The sequence below is a fragment of the Balaenoptera musculus genome, chromosome 4 (genome assembly GCF_009873245.2).
Source record: "Balaenoptera musculus isolate JJ_BM4_2016_0621 chromosome 4, mBalMus1.pri.v3, whole genome shotgun sequence".
Lineage (NCBI taxonomy): Eukaryota > Metazoa > Chordata > Mammalia > Artiodactyla > Balaenopteridae > Balaenoptera > Balaenoptera musculus.
In genome coordinates this window covers 61,368,581-61,395,246 of record NC_045788.1, presented here as the reverse complement: position 1 = coordinate 61,395,246, position 26,666 = coordinate 61,368,581, and the positions used below count along the sequence as shown (strand labels likewise).

The window sequence follows — 26,666 nt, the reverse complement described above, 5'->3', positions numbered from 1 at the left end:
CTCTGCTAATGGATGGGGTTGTGTTCCTGTCTTTTTTTTTTTTTTTCCACACACACACACTGTATTTTATTTTTACAAGAGATAAATAGACTGACACCAAGCATTGTAAATGGATGACCACAACAAAAGCAACAATGATTGCAATTACCAAACACGAAACACACTCATGCTATGTCATAATATTGACATTCAGTCCAGTAATCCTCCACTCTAACAGCTCCTTTACTTTGCAGTGAAAATTGATTTGTATATTCTTTGCCTCTGAGTCCTTGTGGGATTTTTTTTTTTTAATTCAAACAGAAAGTCACAAAAATTATAATCATCCTCATCAGTTCACTCAGTCCCATGTAATTAATTTTTTTTTTCATCTTGATCTCTTGTTAGCACTTTTATGAGTTCATCAGTTTTTCATTAGAGTTCTGAAAATGCTTATTCATTCAGTTCAGCAGTACAGTCAGTTACCAGAAACCTGTACTTGTCAGAGACTTTTCCATGAAGTCCTTGAAGATGAAACCCTTTTATAGGAACATATTTGCAAAAGCATCACAGTACACCCAGAACTGTCTGTATATGACGAAAGACTTACAAATGACCACGGTTAAAGATTTGATGAAAGTTCATAATAATGCAATTGACAAGGAAATTTAGTTATTTCTGAGATATACATTTTAAAGTAATAACTAGAATTGTGACATAACATTATACCAGAACATGTAAGATTTTTAGAAATTTCATGTAATTTCTGAAACATTTATATTAACATATTTCCATACAAATAACCCAATGAAAGTTTAGTATTAGTTGTTTTGTTTGTTTGTTTGTTTTATACTGCAGGTTCTTGTTAGTCATCAGTTTTATACACATCAGTGTATACATGTCAATCCCAATCGACCAATTCAGCACACCACTATCCCCACCCCACCGCAGTTTTCCCCCCTTGGTGTCCATATGTCTGTTCTCCACATCTGTGTCTCAACTTCTGCCTTGCAAACCGGCTCATCTGTACCATTTTTCTAGGTTCCACATACATGCGTTAATATACGATATTTGTTTTTCTCTTTCTGACTTACTTCATTCTGTATGACAGTCTCTAGATCCATCCACGTCTCAGCAAATGACTCAATTTCGTTCCTTTTTATGGCTGAGTAATATTCCATTGTATATATTAACCATTCATCTGTTGATGGGCATTTAGGCTGCTTCCATGACCTGGCTATTGTAAATAGTGCTGCAATGAACATTGCGGTGCATGTGTCTTTTTGAATTATGGTTTTCTCTGGGTATATGCCCAGTAGTGGGATTGCTGGATCATATGGTAAATCTATTTTTAGTTTTTTAAGGAACCTCCATACTGTTCTCCATAGTGGCTGTATCAATTTACATTCCCACCAACAGTGCAAGAGGGTTCCCTTTTCTCCACACCCTCTCCAGCATTTGTTGTTTGTAGATCTTCTGATGATGCTCATTCTAACTGGTGTGAGGGGTTACCTCATTGTCGTTTTGATTTGCATTTCTCTAATAATTAGTGATGTTGAGCAGCTTTTCATGTGCTTCTTCAACATCTGTATGTCTTCCTTGGAGAAATGTCTATTTAGGTCTTCTGTCCTTTTTTGGATTGGGTTGTTTGTTTCTTTAATATTGCGCTGAATGAGCTGTTTATATATTTTGGAGATTAATCCTTTGTCCGTTGATTCGTTTGCAAATATTTTCTCCCATTCTGAGGGTTGTCTTTTTGTTTTGTTTATGGTTTCCTTTGCTGTGCAAAAGCTTTGAAGTGTCATTAGGTCCCATTTGTTTATTTTTGTTTTTACTTCCATTACTCTAGGAGGTGGAACAAAAAAGATCTTGCTGCGATTGATGTCAAAGAGCGTTCTTCCTATGTTTTCCTCTAAGAGTTTTATAGTGTCTGGTCTTACATTTAGGTCTCGAATCCATTTTGAGTTTATTTTTGTGTATGGTGTTAGGGAGTGTTCTAATTTCATTCTTTTGCATGTAGCTGTCCAGTTTTCCCAGCACCACTTATTGAAGAGACTGTCTTTTCTCCATTATATATCTTTGCTTCCTTTGTCATAGATTAGTTGACCATAGGTGAGTGGGTTTATCTCTGGGCTTTCTATCTTGTTCCATTGATCTACGTTTCTGTTTTTGTGCCAGTACCATATTGTCTTGATTACTGTAGCTTTGTAGTATAGTCTGAAGTCAGGGAGTCTGATTCCTCCAGCTCCGTTTTTTTCCCTCAAGACTGCTTTGGCTATTCGGGGTCTTTTGTGTCTCCATACAAATTTTAAGATGATTTGTTCTAGTTCCGTAAAAAATGCCATTGGTAATTTGATAGGGATTGCATTGAATCTGTAGATTGCTTTGGGTAGTATAGTCATTTTCACAGTATTGATTCTTGCAATCCAAGAACATGGTATATCTCTCCACCTGTTGGTATCATCTTTAATTTCTTTCATCAGTGTCTTATAGTTTTCTGCATACAGGTCTTTTGTCTCCCCAGGTAGGTTTATTCCTAGGTATTTTATTCTTTTTGTTGCAGTGGTAAATGGGAGTGTTTCCATAATTTCTCTTTCAGATATTTCATCATTGGTGTATAGGAATGCAAGAGATTTCTGTGCATTAATTTTGTATCCTGCAACTTTACCAAATTCATCAATTAGCTCTAGTAGTTTTCTGGTGGCATTTTTAGGATTCTCTATGTATAGTATCATGTCATCTGCAAACAGTGACAGTTTTACTTCTTCTTTTCCAATTTGTATTCCTTTTATTTCTTATTCTTCCCTGGTTGCCGTGGCTAGGACTTCCAAAACTATGTTGAATAATAGTGGTGAGAGTGGACATCCTTGTCTCGTTCCTGATCTTAGAGGAAATGCTTCCAGTTTTTCACCATTGAGAATGATGTTTGCTGTGGGTTTGTCGTATATGGCCTTTATTATGTTGAGGTAGGTTCCCTCTATGCCCACTTTCTGGAGCATTTTTATCGTATATGGGTGTTGAATTTTGTCAAAAGCTTTTTCTGCATCTATTGAGATGATCATATGGTTTTTATTTTTCAATTTGTTAATGTGGTGTATCACATTGATTGATTTGCATATATTGAAGAATCCTTGCATCCCTGGGATAAATCCCACTTGATCGTGGTGTATTATCCCTTTAATGTGTTGTTGGATTCTGTTTGCCAGTATTTTGTTGAGGATTTTTGCATCTATATTCATCAGTGATATTTGTCTGTAATTCTTTTTTTGTAGTATCTTTGTGTGGTTTTGGTATCAGGGTGATGGTGGCCTCATAGAATGAGTTTGGGAGTGTTCCTTCCTCTGCAGTTTTTTGGAAGAGTTTGAGAAGGATGGGTGTTAGCTCTTCTCTAAATGTTTGATAGAATTCACCTGTGAAGCCATCTGGTCCTGGACTTTTGTTTGTTGGAAGATTTTTTTTTTTTTTAAATAAATTTATTTATTTTATTTATATATTTTTGGCTGTATTGGGTCTCCGTTGCTGCGCGCGGGCTTTTTCTAGTTGTGGCGAGAGGGGGCTACTCTTCGTTGCGGTGCGCGGGCTTCTCATTGCGGTGGCTTCTCTCGTTGTGGAGCACGGGCTCTAGGCACACGAGCTTCAGTAGTTGTGGCACGCGGGCTCAGTAGTTGTGGCTCGTGGGCTCTAGAGCGCAGTCTCAGGAGTTGTGGCGCACGGGCTTAGTTGCTCCGCGGCATGTGGGATCTTCCCGGACCAGGGCTTGAACCCGTGTCCCCTGCATTGGCAGGCGGATTCTTAACCACTGCGCCACCAGGGAAGCCCTTGTTGGAAGATTTTTAATTACAGTTTCAATTTCATTACTTGTGATTGATCTGTTCATATTTTCTATTTCTTCCTGGTTCAGTCTTGGAAGGTTATACCTTTCTAAGAATTTGTCCATTTCTTCCAGGTTGTCCATTTTATTGGCATAGAGTTGGTTGTAGTAGTCTCTTAGGATGCTTTGTATTTCTGCGGTGTCTGTTGTAACTTCTCCTTTTTCACTTCTAATTTTATTGATTTGAGTCCTCTCTCTCTTTTCCTTGATGAGTCTGGCTAATGGCTTATCAATTTTGTTTATCTTCTCAAAGAACCAGCTTTTAGTTTTATTGATCTTTGCTATTGTTTTCTTTGTTTCTATTTCATTTATTTCCGCTCTGATCTCTATGATTTCTTTCCTTCTGCTAACTTTGGGTTTTGTTTGTTCTTCTTTCTCTAGTTCCTTTAGGTGTAAGGTTAGATTGTTTACTTGAGATTTTTCTTGTTTCTTGAGGTAGGCTTGTATAGCTATAAACTTCCCTCTTAGAACTGCTTTTGCTGCATCCCATAGGTTTTGGATCGTCGTGTTTTCATTGTCATTTGTCTCTAGGTATTTTTTGATTTCCTCTTTGATTTCTTCAGTGATCTCTTGGTTATTTAGTAACGTATTGTTTAGCCTCCATGCGTTTGTGTTTCTTACGTTTTTTTCCCTGTAATTGATTTCTAATCTCATAGCGTTGTGGTCAGAAAAGATGCTTGATATGATTTCAATTTTCTTAAATTTACTGAGGCTTGATTTGTGACCCAAGATGTGATCTATCCTGGAGAATGTTCCATGTGCACTTGAGAAGAAAGTGTAATCTGCTGTTTTTGGATGGAATGTCCTATAAATATCAATTAAATCTATCTGGTCTATTGTGTCATTTAAAGCTTCTGTTCCCTTATTTATTTTCATTTTGGATGATCTGGCCATTGGTGTAAGTGAGGTGTTAAAGTCCCCCAATATTATTGTGTTACTGTTGATTTCCTCTTTTATAGCTGTCAGCAGTTGCCTTATGTATTGAGGTGCTCCTATGTTGGGTGCATATATATTTATAATTGTTATATCTTCTTCTTGGATTGATCCCTTGATCATTATGTAGTGTCCTTCCTTGACTCTTGTAGCATTCTTTATTTTAAAGTCTATATATCTGATATGAGTATTGCTGCTCCAGCTTTCTTTTGATTTCCATTTGCATGGAATATCTTTTTCCATCCCCTCACTTTCAGTCTGTATGTGTCCCTAGGTCTGAAGTGGGTCTCTTGTAGACAGCATATAGATGGATCTTGTTTTTGTATCCATTCAGCAAGCCTGTGTCTTTTGGTTGGAGCATTTAATCCATTCACATTTAAGGTAATTATCGATATGTATGTTCTTTAAGGTAATTATCGATATGTATGTTCCTATGACCATTTTCTTAATTGTTTTGGGTTTGTTTTTGTAGGTCCTTTTCTTCTCTTGTGTTTCCCACTTAGATAAGTTCCTTTAGCATTTGATGTAGAGCTGGTTTGGTGGTGCTGAATTCTCTTAGCTTTTGCTTGTCTGTAAAGCTTTTGATTTCTCCATCAAATCTGAATGAGATCCTTGCTGGGTAGAGTAATCTTGGTTGTAGGTTCTTCCCTTTCATCACTTTAAGTATATCATGCCACTTCCTTCTGGCTTGTAGAGTTTCTGCTGAGAAATCAGCTGTTAACCTTATGGGAGTTCCCTTGTATGTTATTTGTCGTTTTTCCCTTGCTGCTTTCAATAATTTTTCTTTGTCTTTAATTTTTGCCAGTTTGATTACTATGTATCTCGGTGTGTTTCTGCTTGAGTTTATCCTGTGTGGGACTCGCTGCTCTTCCTGGACTTCGGTGGCTATTTCCTTTCCCACGTTAGGGAAGTTTTTGGTTATAATCTCTTCAAATATTTTCTGTGGTCCTTTCTCTCTCTCTTCTCCTTCTGGGACCCCTATAATGTGAATATTGTTGCATTTAATGTTGTCCCAGAGGTCTCTTAGGCTGTCTTCATTTCTTTTCATTCTTTTTTCTTTAGTGTGTTCCGCAGCAGTGAATTCCACCATTCTGTCCTCCAGGTCACTTATCCGTTCTTCTGCCTCAGTTATTCTGCTATTGATTCCTTCTAGTGTAGTTTTCATTTCAGTTATTGTATTGTTCATCTCTTTTTGTTCGTTCTTTAATTCTTCTAGGTCTTTGTTAAACATTTCTTGCATCTTCTCGATCTTTGCCTCCATTCTTTTTCCGAAGTCCTGGATCATCTTCACTATCATTATTCTGAATTCTTTTTCTGGAAGGTTGCCTATCTCCACTTCATTTAGTTGTTTTTCTGGGGTTTTATCTTGTTCCTTCATCTGGTATATAGCCCTCTGCCTTTTCATCTTGTCTATCTTTCTGTGAATGTGGTTTTTGTTCCACAGGCTGCAGGACTGTAGTTCTTCTTGCTTCTGCTGTCTGCCCTCTGGTGGTTGAGGCTATCTAAGAGGCTTGATGGGAGGCTCTGGTGGTGGGTAGAGCTGACTGTTGCTGTGGTGGTCAGAGCTCCGTAAAACTTTTATCCACTTAACTGTTGATGGGTGGGGCTGGGTTCCCTCCCTGTTGGTTGTTTTGCCTGAGGCAACCCAACACTGGAGCCTACCTGGGCTCTTTGGTGGGGCTAATGACAGACTCTGGGAGGGCTCAGGCCAAAGAGCACTTCCCAGAACCTCCGCTGCCAATGTCCTTGTCCCCACAGTGAAACAGAGCCACCCCCTGCCTCTGCAGGAGACCCTCCAACACCAGCAGGTAGGTCTGGTTCAGTCTCCCCCGGGGTCACTGCTCCTTCCCCTGGGTCCCAATGCGCACACTATTTTGTGTGCGCCCTCCAAGAGTGGGGTCTTTGTTTCCCCCAGTCCTGTCGAAGTCCTGCAATCAATTCCCACTAAGCTTCAAAGTCTGATTCTCTATGAATTCCTCCTCCCGTTGCCGGACTCCCAGGTTGGGAAACCTGATGTGGGGCTCAGAACCTTCACTCCACTGGGTGGACTTCTGTGGTATAAGTGTTCGCCAGTCTGTGAGTCACCCACCCAGCAGTTATGGGATTTGATTTTACTCTGATTGCGCCCCTCCTACCTTCTCATTGTGGCTTCTCCTTTGTCTTTCGATGTGGGGTATCTTTTTTGGTGAGTTCCAGTGTCTTCCTGTCGATGATTGTCCAGCAGCTAGTTGTGATTCTGGTGTTCTCGCAAGAGGGAGTGAGAGCATGTCCTTGTACTCCACCATCTTGGTTCCTCTCCCCTGGATAAGTTCTTATTTTCCTGTGTTCCTGTCTTGCTAGTTGTTTGGCATAAGGTGTCCAGCACTGTAGCTTGCTGGTCGTTGAGTGAAGCTGGGTCTTGGCGTTGAGATGGAGATCTCTGGGAGATTTTCGCCGTTTGATATTATGTGGAGCTGGGAGGTCTCTTATGGATCAGTGTCTTGAAGTTGGCTCTCCCACCTCAGAGGCACAGCCCTGACGCCTGGCTGGAGCACCAAGAGCCTTTCATCCACACGACTCAGAATAAAAGGGAGAAAAAATAGAAAGGAGATAAAATAAAATAACGTAAAATAAAATAAAGTTATTAAAATAAAAAATAAAAAATAATTATTAAGAAAAAAATTTTTTAAAGTAAAAACAAAAATCGGACTGACAGAACCCTAGGACAAATGGTAAAAGCAAAGCTATACAGACAAAATCACACACAGAAGCATACACATACACACTCACAAAAAGAGAAAAAGGGGGGAAAAAATATATCTTTTGCTCCCAAAGTCCACCTCCTCAATTTGGGATGATTTGTTGTGTGTTCAGGTATTCTGCAGATGCAGGGTACATCAAGTTGATTGTGGAGATTTAATCCGCTGCTCCTGAGGCTGCTGGGAGAGATTTCCCTTTCTCTTCTTTGTTTGCACAGCTCCTGGGTTCAGCTTTTGATTTCGACCCGCCTCTGCGTGTAGGTCACCTGAGGGCGTCTTTTCTTCACTCAGACAGGACACGGTTAAAGGAGCAGCTGATTCAGGGGCTCTGGCTCACTCAGGCCGGGGGGAGGGAGGGATACGGATGCGGGGCGAGCCTGCGGTGGCAGAGGCCGGCGTGACGTTGCACCAGCCTGAGGCGCACGGTGTGTTCTCCCCGGCAAGTTGTCCCTGGATCACGGGACCCTGGCCGTGGTGGGCTGCACAGGCTCCCGGGAGCAGAGGTGTGGAGAGTGACCTGTGCTTGCACACAGGCTTCTTGGTGGCGGCAGCAACAGCCTTAGCGTCCCATGCCCGTCTCTGGGGTCTGCGCTGATAGCCACGGCTCGCGCCTGCCTCTGGAGCTCCTTTAAGCGGCGCTTTTAATCCCCTCTCCTCGCGCACCAGGAAACAGAGGGAAGAAAAAGTCTCTTGCCTCTTCTGCAGGTCCAGACTTTTCCCGGACTCCCTCCCAGCTAGCCATGGCGCACTAGCCCCCTTCAGGCTGTGTTCATGCAGCCAACCCCAGTCCTCTCCCTGGGATCCGACCTGCGAAGCCCGAACCTCAGCTCCCAGCCCCCACCCGCCCTGGCGTGTGAGCAGACAAGCCTCTCGGGCTGGTGAGTGCTGGTCGGCACTGATCCTGTGTGGAAATCTCTCCGCTGTGCCTTCCGCACCCCTGTTGCTGCTCTCTCCTCTGTGGCTCCGAAGCTCTGCCACCCGCAGTCTCTGCCTGCGAAGGGGCTTCCTAGTGTGTGGAAACCTTTCCTCCTTCACAGCTCCCTCCCACTGGTGCAGGTCCCATCCCTATTCTTTTGTCTTTGTTTTTTCTTTTTTCTTTTGCCCTACCCAGGTACATGGGGAGTTTCTTGCCTTTTCGGAGGTCTGAGGTCTTCTGTCAGCGTTCAGTAGGTGTTGTATACGAGCTGTTCCACATGTAGATGTATTTCTGATGTATTTGTGGAGAGGAAGGTGATCTCCGCGTCTTACTCTTCCGCCATCTTGAAGCTCCCAGTGTAGTTTTAGTTTTGATTTGCGTTTTTCTAATAATTAGCGATGTTGAGCATCCTTTCATGTGTCTGTTGGCCTCCTGTTGGCCACCTGTATGTCTTCTTTGGAGAGATGTCTATTTAGGTCTTCTGCTTTTTGTTTGATTTTTTTTTTTTTTTTTGTCCCCGCCACGTGGCTTGTGGGCTCTTAGTTCCCTGATCAGTGATTAAACCCCGGCCCTCGGCAGTGAAACCACTGCGTCCTAACCACTGGACCATCAGGGAAGCCCCTGGGTTGTTTGTTTTTTTGTTGTTGAGTTGTATGAACTGTTTGTATATTTTGAAAGTTAAGCTCTTGTCAGTTGCATTGTTTGCACATGTTTTCTCACATTCTGTAGGTTGTCTTTTCATTTTGTTTATGGTTTCCTTTGCTGTGCAAAAGCTTGTAAGTTGGATTAGGTCTCATTTGTTTATTTTTGTTTTTATTTCTATTGCCTTGGGAGACTGACCTGAGAAAACATTGGTATGATTTATGTCAGAGAATGTTTTGCCTGTGATCTCTTCTAGGAGCTTTATGGTGTCATGTCTTACGTTTAAGCCTTTAAGCCATTTTGAGTTTATTTTTGTGTGTGGTGAGAGTGTTCTGACTTCATCAGTTTACACACGGCTGTCCCACTTTCCCAATATCACTTGCTGAAGAGACTGTCTTTTTCCCATTGTATTAAGGCAGAATAATATTGCATTGTATGTATACACTGCATTTTGTTTATCCAGTCATCTGTTGATGGGCATTTGGTTTGTTTCACCTTTTGGCTATTGTGAATAATGCTGCTAAGAACATGCAGTATAAGTCTGTTTTAAGTCCCTGCTTTCAATTCTCTGTAGTATATATTTAGAAATGGAATTGCTGCATCATATGGTAATTCTGTGTTTAACTTTTTGAGAAACTGTTGAATTGTTTTTCACAGTAGTTGCACCATTTTACATTCCCACCAGCAATGTATCAATACAGGAGTTCCAGTTTCTCCATATCCTTGCCAATACTTGTTATTTTCCTTTTTTTCTTTTTTTTAATAATAGCCATCCTAATGTGTGGCAAGTGGTATCTCATGGTTTTGACTGCGTTTCCCTAATGACTAGTAATGCTGAGCATCTTTTCATGTGCTGTTGTCCATTTATTCTTTGGAGAAATGTCTGTTTAAATCCTTTGTCCTTTTTTTTTATTTTGGCTGCGCCACATGTCATGTGGGATCTTAGTTCCCTGACCAGGGGTCGAACCCACGCCCCCTGCAGTGGAAGTGCAGAGTCCTAACCACTGGACCACCAGGCAAGTCCCACTTTGTCCATTTTTTGAGTTGTCTTTTTGTTGAGTTGTAAGAGTTCTTTATATATTCTGGATACTAGACCTTTATTAGATATATGATTTGCAAATATTTTTTCCTATTCTATGGGCTGTCATCACTTTAATAGTGTTCTTTGCAGCATGAACTTTTTAATGAAATCCATTTTATCCATTTTTTATTTTATTCTGCTTTAAGTGTTATATCAAGGAAACTGTGGACTAATCCATGGTCACAAAAATTTACACCTATGTTTTCTTCTAAGAGTTTTATAGTTTTAGCTTTTACATTTAGGTCTTTGATTCATTTTGAATTAACGTTTGTATTCAGTTTGAGGAAGGTGTCCATGTTCATTCTTTTGCTGGTGGATATCTACTTGCTCTGGCACCATTTGTTAAAAAGACTATTCTATTCCCATTGAATTGTCTTGGGACCACAGTAAAAAAAAAAAAACCAGTTGACATAGATGTATGGATGTACTTCTGAACTCTCAGTTCTATTCCATTGGTCTATATGTGTATCCTTATGACATACTGGCTTGAGTACTGTAGCTTTGTACTTTAAGTTTTCAAACTGGGAATTGTGAGTCTTCCAACTTTGTTAATATGGAGTATTACATTGATTATTATATGTTGAACCAGTTTTGCCTTTCTGAATAAATTCCACTTGGTCATTGTTTATAATTTCTTATATTCTGCTGGATTTGATTTGGTAGTATTTTCTTGAGGATTTTCCATCTGTGTTCATAACGGATATTGGTAGTTTTCTTGTGATGTCTTTGTCTGGTTTTGATGTCAAGGTAATACTGGCTGCATAGAATGAGTTGAGAAATGTTTCTTTCTCTTCTGTTTTTTGGAAGAGTTTGAAAAGAATTGATGTTGATTCTCCTTTATGTTTGCTATAATTCATCAGTTGTAGTAAGTTGAATAGTGTTTCCCAGAATTCATGTCCACCCAGAAACTCAGAGTGTTATTTGAAATAAGGTAACCCAGAAACTCAGTATTATCTTAATTGAAATAGTGAGATCATACTAGATTAAGGTAGGCCCTAAATCCAATGATTTGTGTCCTTATAACAAGAGAATAGGACAAAAAGACACATGCTGAAAAGCAGGCCCTGTGAAGAGATGGAGGCAGAGACTGGAGTGATGCTGCTATAAGCCAAGCAATGCCAAGAGCTACCAGAATCTAGGAAGAAGGAAAGAAGGACTCCTCTTCCCTAAAGTCTTCATAAGGAAGCATGACGCAGCTGACCATTTGATTTCAAATTTGATTTCAAATTTCTAGCCTCCAGAACTGTAAGAGAATACATTTCTGTTCTTTTAAGCCACCGAGTTTGTGGTAATTTATTATAGCAGCTCTAGGGAAGTAATATACTGGTAAAGCCATCTGGTCTTGGGCTTTTCTTTATGGGAAGTTTTTTGATTATTAATTCAATCTCTTTACCTATAAGAAAAGGCCTATTCAGATTCTGTATTCCTTCTTCAGTCAGTTTCAGTGCTTTGTGTCTTTCTAGGAATTTGTCAGTTTCATTTAAGTTCTCATTTGTTGGTATACAATTGTTCATAGTATCCTTAGAATTCTTTTTATTTCTGTAAGGTAAGTGGTATCATTCTGCTTTCTTTCCTGATTTTAGTGATTTTGAGTCTTTTCTTCTTTTCTTTGTCAGTCTAGCTAAAGGTTTGTCAATTTTGTTGATCATTTCAAAGAACCAACTTTCAGTTTCATTGATTTTTCTCTGTTTTTCTATTCTCTACTTCATTTATCCAAACTCTTTATTATTCCCTTCTGCTTGCTTTAGGTTTACTTTGCTCTTTTTTTTCCCCTAGTTTATTAAAGTGGAACCTTAGGTTATTGCTTAGAGATCTTTTTTAGTGTAGGCATTCACAGCCCTGTTTTTGCTGTATCCTGTAAGTTTTAGTATTGTCTTAGTTAGCTTGATCTGCCATAACAAAATACCATAGATCAGGTGGCTTAAACAACGGAAATTAATTTTCTCACAATTCTGGGGGCTAGAAGTTAAAGATCAACGTGCCAGCATGGTCGGTTTCTGGTGAGAACTTTCTTAGCTTGTAGACTGCCACCTTGCTGTGTCTTCATATGGCAGGTAGAGAGAGCAAGAGCAAGCTCTCTGGTATCTCTGTTATAAGGACACTAATCCCATCATGAAGGCCCCACCTCAGCCTCCTCTAAATCTAAGTACCTCCTAAGGCCCCATTCCCAAATACATCCCACTAGGGGTTAAGGCATCAACATATGAATCTTCAGGGGACACAATTCAGTTCATAGCAGGTATGTTATATTTTTGTCTTCATCCATCTCAAAGTACTTCCGAATTTTCCTTGCTATTTCTTCTTTGACCCATTGGTTATTTAAGGGTGCGTTAATTCCACATATTTGTGAATTTTACAAATGTATTATTGACTTGTAATTTTATTCCATTGTTGTCAGAGAACCTACTGTTTATAATTACAGTTTTGAAATTTTCAGGTTGAAAATTTATTGAGACTTGTTTTTTTTTTTTTTTTAAATTAATTAATTGACTTATGGCTGTGTTGGGTCTTTGTTTCTGTGCGAGGGCTTTCTCTAGTTGTGGCAAGTGGGGGCCACTCTTCATCGCGGTGCGCGGGCCTCTCACTATCGCGGCCTCTCTTGTTGCGGAGCACAGGCTCCAGACGCACAGGCTCAGTAATTGTGGCTCACGGGCCTAGTTGCTCCGTGGCATGTGGGATCTTCCCAGACCAGGGCTCGAACCCGTGTCCCCTGCATTGGCAGGCAGATTCTCAACCACTGCGCCACCAGGGAAGCCCTGAGACTTGTTTTGTGGCTGAACATATGGTCTATCCTGGATAATGTTCCACATGCACTTGAGAAGACTGTATTCTCTTGAGTGGCATATTCTATAGATGTCTGTTAGGTCTAGTTTGTTTATAGTATTCAGGTCTTCTACATCTTTGCTGATAATCTAATTTTATCCATTATTACAAATGAGGTATTGAAGTCTCCCAGCTGTTACTGAGTCATTTATTTTTCCCTTAAGTTCTGTCAGTTTTTACTTCATGTATTTTGGGTTTCTACTGTTAGAAGCATATATGTTTGTAATTGTTATATCTTCTTCATGGATATCAAGATTTTTTTTTGACCCATTTTTCATTATATAATAGCATTCTTTGTCTCTAGTAACAAATACTGTCTTAAAGTCTACTTTGTCTTCTTCTTGTGGCTTTCTAGATCCCAGAAATATGTTGGAGGTTTTGTAAGCCCCTATGAACATATCATTCCTCATATTTTCGTTTTAAGATTTTTGTTTAGTCTCTATTATCCATCACCTCAGGCAGCTGCAAACTTAAACACTTGCCTGTAATTGCTTTTGACAAACGCCCCCTGGGGAAATGAGTTTTGTACTTAAGCTCCCAGGCAGGTCAAATACAGACATCCTTGCAAGTGGGGTCTTCCAAGAAACTATTATCAGATAGGTCAGATGACGATAATTCTTTGGGAACAAGGCTTTGAAAGAGATTCAGCTCCATTCTGTTATCTCTGGGGGCTGCCAGGGAAAGTGTATTTTCATGGCTAACATATCTGGAAAGCGGGGGGTGGCACTAGGGCAAGTTAAAATGCCTCAAAGCTCACTGTTCTTATCAAGATTTATCCATTTTTCTTAAAAAAATGCTGGGTTGCAGCAAGCCTTTGGCTAGTTACCAGAGTTCTGAAAAAGTAGATTCTAACATTTTTTGCCAATTTTTTCATTGCTTTTATGAAGGACAGAACTTTTGGTGGTCTTTACTCCATTATTCTTGCTGATAGAATCCAGTGCATCACTTTTGGTAAAGGTAGGCACTGAGGCAGCAGCGACCTTCCCAAATCAATAGTGCCAAGCTGGTCCAAGACATGATTGAGTCAGGAGGAGGCAAGTAACACTCCTCCTAAATGGAGATACAAACAGAGACCCTAAGCAGTTCTACCTCTCAAAGGAGAAGGAAGGAGGGGAGGGAACCATTTTCTTTGAGCATCTACATACTAGGTGCATCTACAATCTATTTAAGCCTCACTACAACCTTTATGATGTATAGCAAGTATTATCCTCATTTTACAAATGAGGAAACTGAAATGAAGGCGGTGAAATGCCACAGGCCACAAAGCTTCTAAGTGACATACCTAGGATTCAGACCTGAAAAGGCCATTCCCTTTCTACCATATTTTTCATGTATTGAGTCATCTCTGTGTGACCACTACATGTAATCATGCTTTCTCATTTAATCATCACTCAACTCTTCGAGGTTGATTTTATTACCCCCATTTTACAGACGAGGAAACTGAGGCTGAGAGATTAGGCCTCTTGCCCAGGTTATAGTGTAAATAGGACAGAGTCAGTCCTGCTGGGCTCCTTCACCCTTACCTTCAGACAGTGTGCAACTTACCTTCAGACAGTGTGCAATGCTTCCTCAGTAGGCCTACAATTGTCATACCTCCTGGTCACTTGCCTCTGGGGACCAACCTATGCTGTTCCCCATATAAGGAGCCCTTTGTCTGGTATCTGAAGTTCTAGAGTGACCAAGATCAAAAGAAATCCCCTTGGCTACCCATGTCTCTGTGTCTAGTAGAAAGAGCACTACATTAGGAATTCTGGCTTAACCACTGAATTTGGCTCTCTGAAAACTTGTACCTCTTAGAGCCTCAGTTTTCTCATCTATAATTGGCCTTCAAAATGGGATAACCAGGGAAGAAAATATATGCATTTTACTTTCTCTCTTTTTTGTTAGTGTATTTTATAGCTACTTTTATTTTTATTTATTTATTTATTTTTGGCTGTGCTGGGTCCTCGGTTCGTGCGAGGGCTTTCTCCAGCTGCGGCAAGCGGGGGCCACCCCTCGTCGCGGTGCGGGGACCGCTCTTCATCGCGGTGCGCGGGCCCCTCACCATCGCGGCCCCTCCCGTTGCGGGGCACAGGCTCCAGACGCGCAGGCTCAGCAGCCGTGGCTCATGGGCCCAGCTGCTCCGCGGCATGCGGGATCCCCCCAGACCAGGGCTCGAACCCGCGTCCCCCGCACTAGCAGGCAGACCCTCAACCACTGCGCCACCAGGGAAGCCCTGTTAGTGTATTTTATAATGAATTATAGTTGTTCATGTACATAATTTGGGTATATACGTTCAGTTGTTTACTGATGGGTTTTGCCTAATCGAAGATCACTGGTCTATGAAGTGAGGGGTTTGACCGCAGCGTGTTCCAGTACCAATATTCTGTCAAATTTACCAAAAAGGCCTCTTACATTTCGGTTGAAAACTTGGCAATGTTAACTCTTTGGCTACTGTTAACCTTGATATCCTTGGTTATCTTTCCCTTCAGGTCTTTTCCCTGGTTGTAATCTCTTCAGCCAGAGATGCTCTCTACTTCTCTACAGTGCTGTAGTGCTTGCAGTTTTTGGAATTGGGTGTTGTATGTCGCTGGTTTCAGGAAGTGGCCTGTGGAACTGGCAGAGTAGGCAGAGTAGTTGCCATTTTTCGGCAGGCAGGATGGGGCCCCATCTTGCTTTCTTTGCAGTGTACCATAACTGGAGCAAACTGCAAAGCCCTGACTTATCTTTATGACCATGGAAATCTGGGCCAAACTATTCTCAAGTCTTTTTTACCCTGAGATACCAAACACTGTGTATAACAATCTAGACCTAAGAGTCTCTGGGTGAGTAAAGATGTTTAACTCGGCAAAAGAAACTAAAGAACCCCAGGCAATACTAATCACTGCTCACTTCCTGTTATGATAAACCCCTGAGGTCTGTTCTGCAGCTGAGGAGGCTCTGCCCACCTTCCCTGCCCAGGGTTCCAGATTCCTCATTGGGATGTACACACAGTGCTCTTACTTGCCTTGTTTATGATCCCTTTCCCCCATTTTTTAAAAAATAAATACTGTTCCTCACATCATCTTGGAAAGAGTTGTAGTTATTTACTAAAGATGGTAAAATAGGGCTTCCCTGGTGGCGCAGTGGTTAAGAATCCACCTGCCAATGCAGGGTCACGGGTTCGAGCCCTGGTCTGGGAAGATCCCACATGCCACAGGGCAACTAAGCCTGTGTGCCACAACTGCTGAGCCCGCATGTCACAACTACTGAAGCCCGTGCGCATAGAGCCCATGCTCCACAACACGAGAAGCCACCGCAATAAGAAGCCCGCGCACTGCAACGAAGAGTAGCCCCCGCTCGCCACAACTAGAGAAAGCCCGTGCGCAGCAACGAAGACCCAACACAGTCAAAAATAAAAGAAAGAAATTTTTTAAAAAAGGAAGATAAAAAAAAATTTTTAAAAAGAAAGATGATAAAATAGCTGTCATAATCATAGTCACAGACCTCACTAGCAGGGCATCTGATAAAATTGATAGGATCAGTTCAGTTAAATGCAGTAAAACACCATTTAGTGTGCTATGAAGAAAGATACTACCAGTTCATTGGACACACTACCAATTGTAAGATGCATCCTGATTTCAGATATTAAAATGGGAAAGAGGGCTTCCCTGGTGGTGCAGTGGTTGAGAATCTGCCTGCCAATGCAGGGGACACGGATTCGAGCCCTGGTCTGGGAAGATCCCACATGCCGCGGAGCAACTGGGCCCGTGAGCCACAACTGCTGAGCCTGCGCGTCTGGAGCCTGTGCCCCGCAACAAGAGGCCACGATAGTGAGAGGCCCGCGCACCGCAATGAAGAGTGGCCCCCACTTGCCACAACTAGAGAAAGCCCTCGCACAGAAACGAAGACCCAACACAGCCAAAAATAAATAAATAAATACATTTAAAAAAAAAAATGGGAAAGAATGTCTTTGGAAAGGAAACTACCATTTTTCATAGATTCTAACTCTTAAGTGGGAGAGCAAAAACTAGAGAGACTAGGAATGCCAGTGGATAGCTGAGAGTCTTACAGAGTGCACAAATACGGGAGCCAAAGGAAAACTCCAAGATGTAGCAGCTGGCAGGGACTGTACAGTGAATATCTTCTAAAATAAATTATTTTACCAGAATGTTGCTGGAATCAGTCCTTATTTTCATTGAAGAAGTTGAAAGGGCTAGTTGCCTGTTGCCTAAAGAGACAGGATGAGTGAATACATGTTTAAATTTCTTTAATTCAAGTAGATGAGTGCCTACTATGTGTAAGGAGTTGTGGTACCTAAAATTAATGTATCTTTTTAAAGTTTGCAGTTTTTAAGAATAACTTAATTTCTTCCCTAGAATTAACTATTTAGTCACATTTTATCAGTAAACAAACTTACTCAATTTAGTGGTAGTTCTAGCAACATCAGTTCTTGCAGAAAAATAAAAGTCATCCAACTCCCACATGTAGACATATTTTCAAAAGCAGTTTCAAAAGTCTTCCAGACTATTCCTGAATTCTTACGAGTTTTTTTCTCAGACATGTGGATCTTCATCTTCACAGATGACTTTTTTTTTTTTAATTTTTTAAATTTTTTTACCGTGCCGAGCAGCATGTGGGATCCTGGGATCCTAGTTCCCTGAGCAGGGATTGAACCCGCGCCCCCTGCAGTGGAAGCACGGAGTCTTAACTGCTGGATCACCGGGGAAGTCCCTATATAGATGATCCATAGGTGTTTCCACAAGCTGTCCAGAAGTTAAAGAAGCATACCATTCCCTGTGGAAAAAGAAGTGATGTTATGTAGCTTTTTGACTCTTGGCCAAAGAACCTAATTCTGTACATTACTTCTGTCTTTGCCTTGGCCATTTTCAAGCAATAATTATAGATCTGATTATTTATTGAGAAGAGTGAACTGTTCTGAAGGAGTAAAATATGGATCTGAGTGAAGGAAGTTAGCTCCTAGAGCATTTTCCAGGAATTTTCTGACTTTACCAACCTGTGACAGTTTTGATACTCAGAAACATTGATTTCACTTACTTTTCTTAGTTTACTTCCCCCCACCCCCCCAAGTATATAATACTCTTAAATAATGTGGTAGAAAATCTTATTTGGGTGGACTTTTTTTTTTTTTAGATTTTTTTTTTTTTTTTTTTGATGTGGACCACTTTTAAAGTCTTTATTGAACTTGCTACAACACTGCCTCTGTTTTATGTGTTTTGCTTTTTTGGCTGCGAGGCATGCGGCATCCCAGCTCCCCGACCAGGGATTGAACTCGCACCCCCCTGCATTGGAAGGCGAAGTCTCAACCACTGGACTGCCAGGGAAGTCCCTCGGGTGGACTTTTGATCAGACTTTCTTTGCTTTTATTTTTAACTTCCCTAAATTATAAATGTTTATTTTGTAGGTATCATAGCTGCAAATGTTTTTGTATTTTGTTTGTGGAGAGTACCTTCTCTACAGCGGACGATGATCAGATATTTCACATCCAGTCCAGCCTCAAGTAAGTCTAACTTGTGTGACTTTATTTTGAGGTAGAGGTAAAATGGAAGAAATATGCTTTATGGTAATTGAAGTGCTATAAAAAAGATGATTTACTTGTCAATAATTGTAAGCAAAATCTGGAGGATACACTGTAAACTCTTGGAGGACAGGAACCTCATTTCTGTTACAGCTGTGTCGAGGCACCTAAAATGTACCTTGCACATAGCAGATATCTAAATATTTTTTAGTGACTTAAGATCCATGATCGCTACAAGTTTACTCTTTGAAGAGACTATTATATACAATTTTATTTCCGTAATTGAAATAATTTACTAGTTCTTTTTCTAACTAACTTTTTCTATAGGACAAGTTGCTTTCATTGACCTGAGAATCTTTATTGGTTGCTTACTAAGTAGAAAAGAGATTTAAGATAGCATTTTTCAAGTGGTAAAAAGCTGTCTTAAACCATCTTATCCAATCTTTTAACTAGCTCTGGTTTGTTTCGCATGTTTGTGTCATAATAATAATGAAAAAGTCTAAAATGGATCATTTTTACTGGCTGTGTGTTCCACAATTACAAGACTTTTTCTTTCTCTTGTAGAGGTCCTTTGTTCTCCAATGTTGCTGTCAACGTTCAGTCATTTCTCCTTGTTTCACATGGCAGCAAATATGTATGTCTTGTGGAGCTTCTCCTCCAGCATAGTGAACATTCTCGGTCAGGAGCAGTTCATGGCAGTATACTTATCTGCAGGTAATAAGCTTTCATCTTAGGACCTTTCAGAGTATAAGTGTTCTCCCCTATCTGGAGAAGGGACAAAGGGAATGATTATAGCCATATTCTATATACCGTAAGTGCTCAGTATGTATTTGTTTCTCAGATTGTATATAGAGAAGGATACAAACTGGTGTAGTGTTTAAGCATGTCATTTTTATCTCCCTAGGCCTTGGTTTCTTTAGCTCAGGCCCACCATTTTATAGATTAGTGGTTCCCAGAGTTCCGGGATGCCTCAATTATCTGGATCTGTGTTAAATAACCTTACGCTCATTTCCCAAGTGTGTTCAGTTTTCAGAAAACTTTTGATTAGCTATCCAATAAGATTGTCAAGAATGAGTTCGTTCTTTGTTGCAAGCATATATTAGCATGGAACCACTCAAGTCATCCTGGAGGTAGCCTCATTTCCTTATTTCACTAGTAAATGATAGTGCAGGATTCCAGGTTCCTAGATGCTGCTAAATTGGCAGTTGGTTGATTATATTTTACTTATCTCAAAAAAATTTTTTTTTTACTTTCTGTTTGCAAAATGTACTTAATTATAACCATAAAGTGTAAAAATTCATTCCTAAAATCCCTTCATTTAAAAACAGTATATCTGGCAGATATGTGTAGTGAAAAGACACTGAGCTTGGAGATGGAAGGCCTAGGTTCAGATCCTGTTTCTGCTTACCAGCTGTGTGATGTTGCAGAAAAGACTATACCTCTCTGAGGATGATACTACTTACTCTCATATGACATGGGGTTGTAGAAGGGATAAAATAAAAGCACCTACCACAAGGCCCCGAGTGGGTACTTAATCAGTGTTAATTAAATACTCACGTGCATCTAGTCTTCAAAACAGAAGCTGAGCAGTATCTTTGGCCTAATAAGGTAAGTGTGTGGCTCTTTCCCTGAGCACTAATGTTGTTGTAGGTACAAAGGGTCTGTTTCAAGTGCCATTAATTCCTGCTCTATAGAAAGTTGTTTTTTAAAATTAGCCATACTCAGTTCAGATGACATTGGTGCCAAAGGGACCTGTAAAGGATCATCTAGTCTAGATCTGCAACACATTCATTTGGCAAGCTGGGTAAAATATAGACTCCCTGGTCCCACTCCAGAGGTTCTGATTTAGTGTTTAGAGCGCAGTCCAGAGAATTCCCAGACAGTTGGTGAGTTTGGGAACTAGTCTTTCTTCATACAGTGTAGATGAGGAAAATGATAACTACAAGGTAAAGTGAATGACCCTACGTTACTCAGTAAGTGGTACAGTGGGTCAGACTTTGCTTTCCCTATAATATATCTGAAGCGACAGGCAGGATAAGTATTTATGCCTGCACCTTGTGGTGACCTGGGTAGAAACCCAACATTGTTAGTCTCTGTGGGGTGGAGGTCAGAAATGGAAGCCATTTTTATACCTCACTAAAATTACTGAAATGTGATTTATTTCTTAGGTGTTATTTCCAATTTCGTTAGTTATGTGTGTAAAGTTGCCACAGGAAGATATGGACCATCACTTGGTGCAGTAAGTATTTCTAACTAAAATTTTTCGCTTCATTTTGAAATAATTTTAGAATTACAAGAAAGTTGCAAAATTATTACAAAGAGTTCCTATATACCCTTAACCCTACTATTAACTACAGAACCACAGTACAACTATCAATGCCAAAATATTAATATTTAAACAATACTATTAACTAATCTACATCTAATTTAGAATTTATACATTTGTAAAGCTTTGTAAATTTCAGGCTATTGCTTTTAACCATTGGTCATTTATATATACTTAACTGGCACAGAGTATATATCATGAGGAGTAGTCAAAATAGTGGATATGCAATCCCCAGAAACTGGAGAGCCTAATCTAGCATTGGAAAATTCTAACTAATTAGAGATTTGAATCTGATACTGTGTCCTCCTCTTTAGTCAATATTTGAGTGCTATGCAGATTAGACTGCTAGGCACTGTACTTACTAGAGGCTGAGGATACATCCAGTGAGCAAGATATCAGAATTTCTGCCCTCAGTTATGTTCTGGATGATTTTAAAAAATTACAATTGTGTTTTCTTTTGAGTTTAATGACAGATTTCTAGGCACATGGAAATCTTTACATAATATTTCTTTAAAAACTACACATTCAATTTGTGCATAGTTAAATACACTTAAATGTATTCAATGCACTTAAATGTATTCAAATAGGGAATTTCACATTCAAAGAAACTGTAAGAAGGTTCAGTTTTGGAAAAGAATCCTTATGTAAAATAACCATTCCATAATTTGTGTGTTCCTCAGATTTGTGTCTACCTAATTTTCCCAGTGAGGCCTGTATCTTGTCCTATGACCTTTATGCTTTCTTAACTTAATCCCCTCCCCCATTTTTTTCTTCGTGGAATGTTTGTTTTCTATATAAAATTTGATGTCAATATAATTTATATATCTCAAATTCTACCTCATTTGCCAACTAAGCACCTGTTTTGTGAAGGCAGTGAAGACCACTAGGATCAATCAGAAATGGTCTCTGACTTTCAAGTTTAGTTTAGTTGGGGAGAAAACATTATACACATCTAATATACACTGAAAGGGCTGAGTAGTCTCTAGAGGACATTGGGGGTTCTGAGGGTGGGAAGACTTTTCTCATTACTTCAGAGGATCTGGGAAGGCATTTTGATGTGCCCTCAGACAAGTGGTATTCACATTTTACAGATAGGAAACTGAAGTTCATGAATAGAGTGTGGCGGCATGGCATTTGGAATTAGACTGAGTTTGAATCCCAGCTCTGCCACTTACTCATGATTTCCAGGACTTATTACTTAACCTCTCTGAACCTGCTTCCCCATATAAAATGGGGATAACATACCTATTTCTCATTTGCAATGCAAGTGTGTTTAGAGTGCTTAGCATAGTAAGGAACATGTAGTAAGAAAGGTAGAAGTGGTGGTTTCTATTCAGTCATCAAAATCCTATAGAGCCATGGCAGGATAAAATTATTATCCTCAAATACTTTCATTCATTCTTGGTTAAAATGAAGGAAAACTAAATCACCAGGTATATGGTATTTTTAATGAGAAATCTGGAGAAAAAAATACTGTTAAAATTGTGATAGAAAATATAAAGTATTGGTCTTACTGCCTTTGAAAGATGAAGATTGTTAAAGAATATTTGTCAGTTATCAGTGGCACAAGGGAGCGAGAATACTGAGTAGATTTTGGTAAGGAGTTTAGTTAGAGCTATGCATATCAATCTCATTTAAAAATTGAATTTCTTACTAGTTATTGGTTATTATTATATTCATTCCCTGTGCTATACAGTATGACCTTGTTGTTTATCCTATATATAATAGTTTGCCTCTGCTAATCCCAAACTCCCATTCCTTCCCTCCCCTACCCTGCCTTCCCCTTGGCAACCACAAGTTTGTTCTCTGTATCTGTAAGTCCGTTTTTGTTTCATAGATATGTTGATCTGTATCATATTTTAGATTCCACATATAAGTTATATGATATTTGTCTTTCTCCTTCTGACTGACTTAGTATGATAATCGCTACGTCCATCCATGTTGCTGCAAATGGCATTATTTCATTCTTTTTGATGGCTGAGTAATATTCCAGTGTGTGTGTGTGTGTGTGTGTGTGTGTGTGTGTGTGTGTGTGTGTGTACACACCACATCTTTATCCATTCCCCTGTCGATGGACATTTAGGTTGTTTCCATGTCTTGGCTATTGTAAATAGTGCTGTTATGAACATAGTGGTGCATGTACCTTTTCGAATTAGTTTTGTCTGGGTGTGTGCCAAAGAGTGGGATTGCTGGATCATATGGCAACTCTATTTTTAGTTTTTTGAGGAACCTCCATACTGTTTTCCATAGTGGCTGCACCAATCTACATTCCCACCAACAGTATAAGAGGATTCCCTTTTCTCCACACCCTCTCCAGCATTTGTTATTTGTAGACTTTTTAATGATGGCTTTATGACCGGTGTGAGGTGGTACCTCATTGTAGTTTTGATTTGCATTTCTCTAATAATTAACGATGTTGAGCATCTTTTCATGTGTCTGTTGGCCATTTGTATTTCTCCTTTGAAGAAAAGTCTGTTTAGGTCTTCTGCCCATTTTTCGATTGGGTCGTTTTTTTGTTGTTGTTATTGAATAGTATGAGCTGTTTGTATATTTTGGAAATTAAGCCCTTGTCGGTCGCATCATTTGCAAATATTTTCTCCCATTCCTTAGGTTGTCTTTTCATTTTGTTTATGGTTTCCTTTGCTGTGCAAAAGCTTGTAAGTTTGATTAGGTCCCATTTGTTTATTTTTGTTTTTATTTCTATTGCCTTGGGAGCCTGACCTAAGAAAACATTGGTACGATTTATGTTAGAGAATGTTTTGCCTATGATCTCTTCTAGGAGTTTTATGGTATAATATCTTATGTTTAAGTCTTTAAGTCATTTGAGTTATTTCTGTGCATGGTGTGAGGGTGTGTTCTAACTTTATTGATTACGTGCAGCTGTCCAACTTACCCAGCACCACTTGCTGAAGAGACTATCTTTTTCCCATGTTATATTCTTGCCTCCTTTGTCAAAGGTTAATTGACCATAGGTGTGTGGGTTTATTTCTTAGCTCTCTATCCTATTCCATTGATCCATGTGTCTCTTTCTGTGCCAATACCATGCAGTTTTGATTACTGTAACCTTTTAGTATTGTCTGAAGTCAGGGAGGGTTATGCCTCCTTCTCTGTTCTTTTTCCTCAGGATTGTGTTGACAATTCTGACTTTTTATGGTTCCATGTACATTTTAGGATTATTTGTTCTAGTTCTGGGGAAAATGTCATGGGTAATTTGATAGGGATCACATTAAATCTGTAGATTGCTTTGGGTAGTATAGCCATTTTAACAGTATTAATTCTTGCCATCCAAGAGCGTGGGATGTCTTTCCATTTCTTTGAATCATCTTCAGTTTCCTTTACTAATGTTTTGTAGTTCTCAGTATATAAGTCTTTCACCTCCTTGGTGAGGTTTATTCCTAAGCATTTTATTTTTTTGATGCCATTAAAAAAAGGATTGCTTGTTTACATTTCCTTTCTGATATTTCATTGTTAGTGTAAAGAAATGCAACCAATTTCTGTTTGTTAATCTTGTATCCTGCTACATTGCTGAATTCGTTATATCAGTTCTAGTAGTTTTTGTGTGGAGTCTTTAGGGTTTCTATAATATAGTATCATGTCATCTACATAGAATGACAGTTTACCTCTTCCTACCAATTTGAATACCTTTTATTTCTTGTCTGATTGCTGTGGCTAGGACTTCCAATACTATGTTGAAGAGAAGTGGTGAGAGTGGGCATCCTTGTCTTGTTCCACATTTTAGCAGGAATGCTTTCAGCTTTTCACCATTGAGTATTATATTGGCTGTGGGTTTGTCATAAATACCTTTTATTATGTTGAGATATGTTCCCTCTATACTCATTTTTGTAAGGTTTTTATCACAAATGGGTGTTTAATTTTATCAAATGCTTTTTCTGCATCTATTGAGATGATCATGTGGTTTTTGTCCTTTCTTTTGTTGTGGTGGTGTATCACATTGGTTGATTTGCGTATGTTAAACCATCCTTGTGACCCTAGGATGAATCCAGTTTGGTCATGGTATATGACCTTTTTTATGTGTTGTTGGATTTGGTTTGCTAATATTTTGTTGAGAATTTTTGTGTCTGTATTCATCAAAGATATTGGCCTGTAATCTTCTTTTTTGGTAGTGTCTTTGTCTGGTTTTGGTATCAGGGTGATGGTGGCTTTATAGCATGTCTTTGGGAGTGTTCTTTCCTCTTAAGTCTTTTGGAAGAGTTTGAGAGGGAGCAGTACACGTTCTTCTCTGTATGTTTAGTAGAATTACCCAGTGAAGCCATCTGGTCCTGGACTTCTGTCTGCAGGGAGTTTTTTTAGTTACAGATTCTATTTCATGTCTAGTGATCTGTTCAAGTTATCTATTTCTTCTTGATTCAGGTTTGGTGGGCTGTATGTTTCTAAAAAGTTGTCCATTTCTTCTGGATTGTCAAGTTTGTTGGCATATAATCGTTCACAGTATTCTCTTATGGTTTTTTGTATTTCTGTGGTATCAGTTGTGATTTCTCCTCTTTCATATTTTGTTTATTTAGGTCTCCTTTCCTTTCTTCTTGGTGAACCTGGCCAGAGGTTTGTCAATTGTTTACCCTTTAAAAGAACCAGCTCTTGATTTTATTGGGTTTTGTCCTATTGTTTTTTTAATCTTTGTTTTATTTATTTCCTCTCTGATCTTTAATGTCTCCTTCCTTCTGCTGACTTTAGGTTTTTGTTCTTTTTCTAATTGTTTTAGGTGATGGGTTAGATTTGAGATTATTTGAGATTTTTTTATATCTTAAAGAAGGCCTGTATTGCTATGAACTTCCCTCTAAGGACTGCTTTTACTTCATCCCATAGATTTTTTATGGTTGTGTTTGTAAATAGTTTATCATAGGCTGAATTTGCTCACCAACATTATGATAACCTGCTTGCTGTAACTTCATTGATTTAACTTATCACTGGTCTAACTTGTACATAAACTGAATTCTTGTGCTTAGGAAAGTACCTTCAGTCTCTTTCTTACAAGGTTGCAAGTGAAATAAAGTGATCACTAGTGCAGATTCATTTGGAATTCCATTTTGATTTATCTATAGTGTTCTGGAGTATATCTCTTTGTATAACTTTTTAGTGGCTGCTTCTGGGTACTACAGTCTATATATATCACTTACCACAGTCTACTGGTGGTATCATTTTACCAGTTTGAGTGAAGTGAGCCTTACCTTGCTTTTTGTCTGCATACCTTCCCCAAATTATAATCGTCTTAAATATTTCCTCTACATACATTTAGAATATCACTGTTATAATTTTTGCTTCAACCATTAAACATAAGTTAGAAAATTCCAAGAGAGGAGAACAGTCTATTGTATTTACACCCAATTTTTACTTTTTCCATTGTTCTTTCTTTCTGATGTTCCAGGATTTCCTCCTTATATCATTTAATTGTTTAGAAAACTTCTCTTAGCCATTCCATAGCCACTAGCCAGTTAGGCCTGCTGGTGACAGATTCTCAAGTTTTTTTTCTGAGAATGTTTTGATTTCCCTTTCATTTTTTTTCTACCCTTCATTTCTGAAGGATATTTTCGTTGGATATAAAATTCCAGGCTGACAGTTCTTTCAGCAGTTGAAAAATGTGCCACTTTTTTTGGCCTCCATAGTCTCTGAAGAGAAATTCTTTGTTGTTCAAATAGCTTTTCCCCTATAGGTAAGGTGTCATTTCTTTTACTACTTGCTAGACTTTTTCCTTTGTCTTTAGTTTCAGAAGTTTGACTATATGTCTTGTCATGGATATCTGTGTTTATCTTGTTTGTGGTTCACTAGGTTTCTTGAATCTATAGGTTTATGTCTTTTGGGAAATGTTCAGCCATTTCTTCAGATACTTTTTCAGCCTCACCCTTTT

At 39.3% G+C, this 26,666-nt stretch overlaps 1 protein-coding gene across 1 annotated transcript in view; it reads left to right on the top strand.

Moving 5' to 3' along the window:
- The window catches only part of PARL (presenilin associated rhomboid like), a 64,062-nt gene that overhangs the window by 26,036 nt on the left and 11,360 nt on the right, over nt 1-26,666 (top strand). Inside the window, exons 5-7 of the mRNA XM_036850699.1 lie at nt 18,364-18,459; nt 19,042-19,191; nt 20,646-20,716. Of these exons, the coding sequence (XP_036706594.1) occupies nt 18,364-18,459; nt 19,042-19,191; nt 20,646-20,716 (317 nt within the window). The remainder of the gene's footprint in view (nt 1-18,363; nt 18,460-19,041; nt 19,192-20,645; nt 20,717-26,666) is intronic.